This window comes from Eriocheir sinensis, chromosome 5, assembly GCF_024679095.1.
Source record: "Eriocheir sinensis breed Jianghai 21 chromosome 5, ASM2467909v1, whole genome shotgun sequence".
Classification (NCBI taxonomy): domain Eukaryota; kingdom Metazoa; phylum Arthropoda; class Malacostraca; order Decapoda; family Varunidae; genus Eriocheir; species Eriocheir sinensis.
In genome coordinates this window covers 19,449,327-19,458,836 of record NC_066513.1, presented here as the reverse complement: position 1 = coordinate 19,458,836, position 9,510 = coordinate 19,449,327, and the positions used below count along the sequence as shown (strand labels likewise).

The following is a 9,510-nucleotide window of genomic DNA, read 5'->3' as shown; positions in this document are numbered from 1 at the left end:
TGGATGAGGTGGACGTTACAGTGGGACTTGTTTCAGTGGATGAAGTGGACGTTACAGTGGGGCTTGTTTCAGTGGATGAGGTGGACGTTACAGTGGGGTTTGTTTCAGTGGATGAGGTGGACGTTACAGTGGGACTTGTTTCAGTGGATGAAGTGGACGTTACAGTGGGGCTTGTTTCAGTGGATGAGGTGGACGTTACAGTGGGGCTTGTTTCAGTGGATGAGGTGGACGTTACAGTGGGGCTTGTTTCAGTGGATGAGGTGGACTTTACAGTAGGGCTTGTTTCAGTGGATGAGGTGGACGTTACAGTGGGGCTTGTTTCTGTGGATGAGGTGGACGTTACAGTCGGGCTTATTTCAGTGGATGAGGCGGAGCTTACTCTGGGGCTTTTTTCAGTGGATAAATCCTCGGTTTCCGTGAGGCTTCTGTCTCCCGATGAACTGTGTAGTTCAGAGTCGCCTGTGTCAATGGATAAAAATGTGTTTGCATTATTTCTCGTTTTAGGTGATGTAGATGGGTTAGTTTTTGTTTTGTTTTGCTTATTTGAAGTAGATGTTTGGTCCATTAACTTTATGTTTGTTTCAGTGTCATGTTGATGTATTTGAGTTGTTTGTTCATATTTGTTTTGTTATTTCTGTGGAAATACAGATAATTTTGAGTGAATAAATGCAGGAACATATTACTAGAGATGTACCGATACCAAAATTTTGACCGATACCGATACCGATACCTGTGCACTGATTTTTTTTTCATACAACAATTGCAGCAGCTTAAGGGCAATATCAAATGTTAAGAAAAGAAAAAGCCACTACATACTCGTTGTTCCACCATAGAAATGAAGTGTTAACACCTCCCCCATGTGTTTCGACAAGGGGCGAGGGAGGAAGCGCCTCGTGAGGTCTAGTTGACTCTGCTAGGTTATCTTTACCTTTATTGCCGTACAATTAGGCAGAAGACTGTGAAGAAATCCCCAGACCCTGGCAGCGCGACCGTCTGACCGACTGAGGCAAGTAATTGAAGCAAATGACGCGAGTGGAGGGGCTCCGACAATCCCGCGCCGAAGCTACTAGTACTAAACCTGTATTGTACGCGTCCGCGGTACCAAAGGCTATACTGTATGCGAAGTATTTTATACTTGTTTTCAAAGTAATATAAATCTTATCGTTTAAAGTGATGAAAATTAAATCGCGGGAAATTCCAAACTATGTAGTATCATGATACTAGATAATTACACTTTGCAACGCGTGACATGCGACGTCCAAAACTCCTTCAAGTATCGGTAGTATCGGCAGAAAATCAGCCGATACCGATACCGATACCAATACTCTTAAAATGTGCCGATACCACCGATACCGATACATCGGTACATCCCTACATATTACATCATTATCTTCATTATCATCATCATTTTCATTTTCATCGGCCTCATCATTGGCCACTAGTAATTTTCTGTGTTACAATGGCATTTCTTTTCCTATCTTTTTTCTTCCTACCCTTTTCTCTTCCTAAATAATCAGCTAGACTTATAAAAACTTCCATGTTATAAAGTTTCCATCGATGTATCCTGCGTCCTTCCCCTTTTACGGTTCAGTACGCTATCCTCATTGGAAAGTACATGAAGGGGAGGTGGAGGAGTAGAAGGAGGGAGAGGAGAAGGAGTAGGAGAGAGTTAATAAAGAGAGAAGAAGGAGGAGAGTGGGTGTTGCGAAAAGAAGACGATGAAAAATAGGAAAAAAAAATTAAGGAGTGAAATAAGAGTAGGGTGAAGAAGGCAGGAGAAGAAAACAGAAGATAATAGAAGTGATCAAGGCTTTTCAGATATAAGGAAAAAATAAAGAAGAATTAAGTGAAGGAAGAGTGAGAAGATGGAAATTAGAGAATTTGAAATATGAGGAGGGAATAAAGCAGAGAAAAAAGGAGAGATCTTGGAAGAAGAAAGAAAGGAAGAAAAGAAACACGAAGTAGATGTTAAGGAGGGAAGTAAGGAAGGAAACGAGGAATGACAGAGGACAGTGCGAGATGCAAAGGCTATTTAATTGACGTTTACTTTTCTAGCCGTAAAATCTTTCTATTACACAAATGACAAATTCTTCCCCATTATTTTGCTCCCATTCCTCCCCCTTTTGCACACACACACACACACACACACACACACACACACACACACACACAACTCTCACTAAGGCAATCTACTCGGGCTGTCGAAAAATGCCCCAAGATCAAAACTGCTTGGCCTGTGTGGCTTTGATTTTCGCGCCAATAGCATTAATTCTAAGTAGGGATCCAAGTTAGCTTTATATACATGTACGATTGTACGTAACAAATTTCATCAATCTAGGTTGCATGGTCCTCGAGCTAGACAGATTAATAAAAAGTATGAGTAACGTTGAAAACAATACTTCTTTTGTTGTCACAGGCAGTAATGAATTCCATATTTAAATTCCTTATAAAACCGGAGCTTTACCAAGGCACCATCCTTAACTCCAACATTATTTTTAACCATCACAAGTCTACTGGAGTACAAAGGCCTTTCCTAACGTACTTCTCCACTGTCATGTTAGTGTAATCCATCCTGCTCCAGCAGTTGCCCTAATTTAGTTTTGCGAGCTGGTACTTTGTCTGCCCTGACATCTACAATTCCTTGGGTGCCACTCAATAACTCCACGTTCCTAAGTCCTGCCCCACGTTCCCAAGACCTGCCCCACGTTCCCAAGACCTGCCCCACGTTCCCAAGACCTGCCCACGTTCCCAAGACTTGCCCAACGTTCCCAAGACCTACCCCACGTTCCCAAGACCTGCCCCACGTTCCCAAGACCTACCCCACGTTCCCAAGACCTGCCTAACGTTCTAGAGACCTGCCCCACGTTCCCAAGACCTGCCCCACGTTCCCAAGAAATGCCCCACGTTCCCAAGACCTGCCCCACGTTCTCAAGACCTACTCCACGTTCCCAAGACCTGCCCCACGTTCCCAAGACCTGTCCCTCGTTCTCAAGACCTGTCCCTCGTTCTCAAGACCTGCCCACGTTCCCAAGACTTGCCCCACGTTCCCAAGACCTGCCCCACGTTCCCAAAACCTGTCCCACGTTCCCAAGACCTGCCCCACGTTCTCAAAACCTGCTCCAAGTTCACAAAACCTTCCCCATGCTCCCAAGACCTGTCCCACGTTCCCAAGACCTACCCCACGTTCCCAAGACCTACCCCACGTTTCCAAGACATACCCCACGTTCCCAAGACCTACCCCACGTTCCTAAGACCTGCCCCACTTTCCCAGACCTACCCCACGTTCCCAAGACCTGCCTCACGTTCCCAAGACCTACCCCACGTTCCCAAGACCTGCCCCACGTTCACAAGACCTACCCCACGTTCCCAAGACCTACCCCACGTTCCTAAGACCTGCCCCACGTTCCCAAGACCTACCCCACGTTCCCAAGACCTGGCCCACGTTCCCAAGACCTGCCCCACGTTCTCTAGACCTAGACGGAGCGGTTCGTACACAAAATCAGTCACAGGTTCCACCCAAGGCTTGTGTCAACAGGGCTTCCAGTCAGCCAGGCTCTCGGACACGCAACACGCCATCACGCACTGGTTTACCTCATATATGTAGTGTTGGTTTCGAAAGCTTTGTAAAAAAAAAAAGTGTCATGTAAATTTATTGCTCGGCCCAGGTAACGGTAAGCATGAATACTTTTTTTTTTTTTTTACAACAAAGGAGGCAGCTCAAGGGCACACACAAAAAAGAAAACAATAAAAAAAAAAAAAACTACTGCTGCCCAAAAAGAAACAGCAAGATCAAATACGGGAGAGAGGGTGTGATATACCTCCTCTTGAAAGAGTTCAAGTCGTAGGCAGGAGGAAATACAGATGAAGGAGGGTTGTTTCAGAGTTTACCAGCGTGAGGGATGAAAGAGTGAAGATGCTGGTTAACTCTTGCATAAGGGGTTTGGACAGTATAGGGATGAGCATGGAAATATCGATAGAAGATAGAAAGAGAGGCAACATTGCGGCGGAATTTAAGAGGTAGAAGACTATCATAATTATAATAGTATGGTCCCTGTCCTCCAGAATACTTGGAGGCCGCCACACGTCATACCACAGTTAACCCGAGAACCGTGCGGTGACGTTGTGCGAGCCCAACGCGCGAGGTGCCTGCAAGACCTGTCTACACAGACCATGATTCAACTAAGCGAGAGTTCTCACTCACCTTTGGCTGAGTCAGGCGAGTCAACGATGCGTCCGACCTCCCTGGCGGCGCGGTGCGACCCAAGAAGGTAGCCATGCCCCAAGGCGCCCTGAGGCTGTGGACGTCCGTAGCACGTCATGGCTAAGCCAAGGAGCACGAGGACAAACACAACTGGCCGGGCGACGAGAGGGTCACAAACACTGTAGTCTCTTGTTTTCATTTTCGGTTTGTCATATGACGACTTTGTCCTTTTCTTTTCCCATGAAAGCCCTTCATCCCAACCCCCCTTGAAGGACTCTTTGTTGCCACAGAGAGAATGCATTGCTGAAGCTCAGGTGTCAGGGTCAGGAGGAGCGCTGAGCCATGAGCACTGTGTCTCACGAGGTGTGCCAGAGCAACTGGTCCCGCGTGCGACACTGTGGCATCAAGTGCATCTTTTCCTGTTCAGTCAACTCGGATTATAATGGATAATACGTAACAGATAAAAGATAAGGTTGACGCGTTCATTTTCTTGCCTTTGAACAAAAACCGGTTTTTTTTTATATATTAACAGACGCATAGACGGGGATTTGATGCCTCTTTTCAGAAACTGCCTTACCATTATCTTTATTGATAATATATTGAATGATGATATTTTTGTATACTAGAAGCGCATTACTGAGGTCCTGAATAGTTTCCCTTAACCCAACAGCATTTGCGTCTTCAGGAGAGGTGGTGTCGAGAGCATATTATCCTAATGCACTCTTTCTCTGCATCTCGCCAGCATAGGTGTTTGGCATATTTAAAGGACAATGATCCACATCAAGGGTGCCTGAAAGAGAAGGGATGAAAAGGACGAAAGAAGGAAAATCAAGGGTGCCTGAAAGAAGGGAAGAGAAGGAGGCTGGGAGGAAAAGAAAATCAAGGGTACCGGAAAGGGAAGAGAGTGGAAGGGAGGCTGGAAGGGACGAGAGGGAAGAGAACATCAAGGGTGCCTGAAAGAGAAGGGAAGAGAAGGAAGCTGGGAGGGAAGAGAGGGAAGAGAACATCAAGGGTGCCTGAAAGAGAAGGGAAGAGAAGGAAGCTGGGAGGGAAGAGAACATCAAGGGTGCCTGAAAGAGAAGGGAAGAGAAGGAAGCTGGGAGGGAAGAGAGGGAAGAGAACATCAAGGGTGCCTGAAAGAGAAGGGAAGAGAAGGAAGCTGGGAGGGAAGAGAGGGAAGAGAACATCAAGGGTGCCTGAAAGAGAAGGGAAGAGAAGGAAGCCGGAGGAAGAGAACATCAAGGGTGCCTGTAAGAGTAGGGAAGAGATGGAAGCTGGGAGGGAAGAGAACATCAAGGGTGCCTGAAAGAGAAGGGAAGAGAAGGAAGCTGGGAGGGAAGAGAACATCAAGGGTGCCTGAAAGAGAAGGGAAGAGAAGGAAGCTGGGAGGGAAGAGAACATCAAGGGTGCCTGAAAGAGAAGGGAAGAGAAGGAAGCTGGGAGGGAAGAGAACATCAAGGGTGCCTGAAAGAGAAGGGAAGAGAAGGAAGCTGGGAGGGAAGAGAACATCAAGGGTGCCTGAAAGAGAAGGGAAGAGAAGGAAGCCGGGAGGGAAGAGAACATCAAGGGTGCCTGAAAGAGAAGGGAAGAGAAGGAAGCCGGGAGGGAAGAGAGGGAAAAGAAAATCAAGAGTGACTGCAAGGAAACATAGGGTCAAGTAAAGGGCAGCTTGAATATGAGGGAAAGCTGGGATGGAATGGGGCATTGGAAACAGGGTAAGTGGGTGGCTGGGGAGGAGAAGAGAGACTGGGGAAACTGGGGACCTTAAAAATGAGGAGAAAAACGGGCGTTCTGGGAAATGAGAGGAGAGAGTGTGGGGTTCTGAGGGTGAGGGGAGAGGTACAGGGTGCTAAAACGTGAGGGGAGACGTGGAGTGCTGAACTGGAAGACAGGGGAGAGATAAGGGAATGGGGAATGTACCGGCTCGGGGGGAGGGGGTTGGGATAAGGGAGGCCAGGGGAAGCTGAGTCAGTTGGGACAATGTTGGTTCTGAAATGGATAATATTCATTGGCATACTATTTTTCGATCCAATGACCCAGTCTCTGCTTTTAATACTTGTCTATTAGATATTTACGCAGAAGAGTTCCATCTAAGATAATCAAATCTCGTATGAGAGATAAAGCCTGGTTTGATGATGACTGTCAGCGGGCCTATGATGATAAGGAGGCTGCTTATCACCTGTGGAGACAGAATTGAGACCAGTTGCTATGGGATAATTATGTTGCTCTTAAAGCTGATGCTCAGAGAATCTATAATGCAGCTGAAGCTGCTCATAATTCTCATATACAGAAGGTTCTTGCAGGAACTACTCAACCACACAAATGGTGGGCTTCTTTTAAATCCTCCTTGTTTGGTGTCGATTCTAGCATGCCTCCATTACGCGAGTCTGATGGTTCAATGTCCTTTGATCCTTTGAGAAATGTTAATTTACTTTCTGATATTTTTGTTAACAAACAGTGTGACGATGAATTATCTCTACCTTTGACTTGTTTCCCCTTTCCAAAACTTAGCTCAGTTGCATTTAGATCCAGTGAACTGAAAAAGTACCTTCTAGATCTTGATATATGTGGTGGGACGGACCCAGATGTTTTTTTCTTCTATTCTTTAAGAAGATTGCTACTTTCTTAGCACCGAAACTTGCTGTAGTACGTATTTAGGTTGCTGCTGAAGCCTGGTAGTTTTCCTTCGTGTTGGCGCAAGGCCAACATCACCCCCGTCTCGAAGGGAGACTCAACTTCAGCTTTTCTTACTGAGTACCGCCCAATTTCTATTAATTCTATCCTCTCTAAGACCTTTGAGAGCTTTTTGGCTAAACTGCTTTCCATATTCTGTGATAAATTCTATCAGTTATCTGATTCTCAGTTCGGATTCCGTAAGGGTTTGGGAACATGTGACGCTCTCTTGACTCTGCCTCATGACCTGCAGTCTTCTCTGAATCGTGGGCTTGAGTCTCGAGTTGTTGCTATCGATTTTAGTCCTGCTTTTGATGTAGTTCAACGGGCTCTAATATATAAACTACAACTCCTTGTTATTGGTGGAAGTCTTCATAGTATTTTTAAAGAATTTATAACTAGTCGATTACAGTGTGTGGTTGTTGATGGTGTCTGCTCTGCTTCTCGGCCTGTTGTTTCTGGTGTTCCTCAGGGCAGTGTCCTTGGACCTTTATTTAAAAATATATATTTTTCTGGCTTGGACATTAACCTCGAAAATAAGCTTATTTCATATGCTGATGATACAACTCTATACTCCTCTGTTCACTCTCCTAGCAACAGAGGTGAAGTTGCTGAATAGGGACTTGGCAATGATCACCGCTTGGTGTCAACTTTGGGGCATGAAGCTTGATGCTAATAAAACGCATTCCATTACCATCAGTAGATCCCGTACCTTCAATCCATCTCATCCTTGTTTGCATATTTTTGGTGAACAGATTAAGGATGTTTCTGATATTCGTTTGTTGGGAGTCTCTCTTGATTCTAAACTGACATTTGAGAAGCACATCCGTTCCATGTCTTCCACTATTGAACATAAGACAGGCTTGCTTCGTAAGTGCTTCAAAATATTTGCTTGTGACTCAACTGTAATCAAAACTTTTTATGGATTCATTTTGCCCCACTTTGAGTATTGTGCTCCTGTTTGGATGTCTGCTGCCAATTGCCATTCCAAGTTACTTGACACAGCTATCAATTCAATTAAATTCATTTCTCCGGCACTTGTTCTTGATCTTGATCATCGGCGTCAAGTTGGTGCCCAAAGCATTTTATTTAAAGTTTTTTAAGAATAATCGGCATCCCTTACACAATGCTTTGCCTGATCCTTTTACTCCTGCCCGGGTCACGAGGTTTGCTCTTAGTCAAAACGATCTTGCTTTTAATCCTATGAATTTTTCTACGACACAATTTTCACGATGTTTTCTTCCGTCGTTGACAAGTTTATGGAATCAGTTTCCCAATGAGATTGTCCTTTGTACAGACAATTCTACATTTAAGTCTCGTGTGAGTGTCTTTTTAAAACAGTAATTCTATTTTTCCTCCTTTTGGCTTTGACTGGCCAATTTCTTAACTATTCGTTACCTTTGCTTTTCTTCAGTACCTTTTGGTATTTAGTGTGGTTCAACTTGTTTTATCTGCACCCTGAAGGTGGCTTATAATAATGATAATAATGATAAAGAGGGAGTAGATGAACTGTGATGTTGGACAATGAGGAAGGAGTGTTGGTGATGGTGCATTATGAGGGTTACGTGGGGCAAGATGAAGACACAAGCCCACAAGTTACTATTAAGTCCAGGATGACTTTAGAACGTGGAGGATCACATAAGCAAGGAAGAGTGAATGTGAAGTCGAGGATCATAAGAGAAGGAAAGCTTGCGATCAATTACTTGACGTCAGCGCGTCGATTAGATAAGTCAGGAAAACATAATGTAAAGAGAAGAAAAAGTAACGATCGGTTAGGCTTGTATCTCCTTGGTATTTCCTGATTCTAAGAAACTGACGTGTAAAAAAAACATACTTGAAGATCATCTCCTTACATCATCGTCTTCTCAATCTCTCTCTAGCTTTTTCTATCTTTATCTGTCTGTGTATATGCGCTCGATGAAGTTTATCAGTCGTTTAAGAAGTCCCGTGCAGGGCGGCGTACAGGGAAGGGTAAATAGTGAGGTAATTGGTGCATCTTTTCCTCCTTCTCCGATAACGCGTGAGCTCAGGAAGGGAAGGAGGAAGAGGTGGTGTGGATGTAGCGCGTTCGTGTGTTCTTGACAGAGTACTGCGGCGCTCTCAAAGGTCATCATCCTATCTTTGGACGTTCATTATACACCGTCACTGTATGTGGGTCAGTTGATTTATTTGTTTATATGTAGCTATCAGTTTCTTCATTCATTGTGACTTCTAACTTACTGTCCCCGTCGAAGGGGAGTCACCTTGTCGTGGTGACGGAGCTACAAGCGAGGTCGGCGGCACCACTTATCATGGTGGCTTAACTACCTTGATAGGGCTCGATGTCCGCTGACCTCGTGGACCAAGTGCTCCCCCCTCATCACCGGTAGAGGAGGCCTACTGGTGATGTTGCTGCGCGCGCCCTTTTACCACCTAGGGCAGGGCTATTGTCTCCCCACGTGTTTGCCGTGCGTGACGTCCCATATACTCCTCGTGCCCTCTCATCTGGGAGTTCAGTTCACCGCGGGGCGGGGTGTAGTTCCCCTCGGCGGGCAACACGCTCCTTTGGTGGGCGGGTTGGGGTAAGGCGGGTGGCTCAGTGTGGTTCTGCTGAATCAATCGCATTCGACTCATGCGTTGGCTAGGGTCAAGCGGTC

General features: G+C 45.5%; 1 protein-coding gene across 1 annotated transcript; it reads right to left on the bottom strand.

Moving 5' to 3' along the window:
- Positions 1 to 212: 212 nt before the first annotated feature.
- LOC126983009 (uncharacterized) lies at positions 213 to 4,628 on the bottom strand. The gene is made up of 3 exons (XM_050835424.1): positions 4,202 to 4,628; positions 308 to 459; positions 213 to 242 (listed from the first exon to the last, which is right to left on the bottom strand). The coding sequence occupies exons 1-3, from the start codon at positions 4,500 to 4,502 to the stop codon at positions 213 to 215; spliced, it is 483 nt and encodes a 160-aa protein (XP_050691381.1). The 5' UTR covers positions 4,503 to 4,628.
- Between the last annotated feature and the right edge of the window lie 4,882 nt (positions 4,629 to 9,510).

Coding starts and splice junctions, on each gene's coding strand:
- LOC126983009 (XM_050835424.1), bottom strand. CDS start 4,502: ATGCATTCTCTCTGTGGCAACAAAGAGTCCTTCAAGGGGGGTTGGGAT. Junction 460..4,201: donor CTCGCCTGACTCAGCCAAAG/GTGAGTGAGAAC, acceptor CCATTGACACAG/GCGACTCTGAACTACACAGT. Junction 243..307: donor CCACAGAAACAAGCCCCACT/GTAACGTCCACC, acceptor CACTGAAACAAG/CCCCACTGTAACGTCCACCT.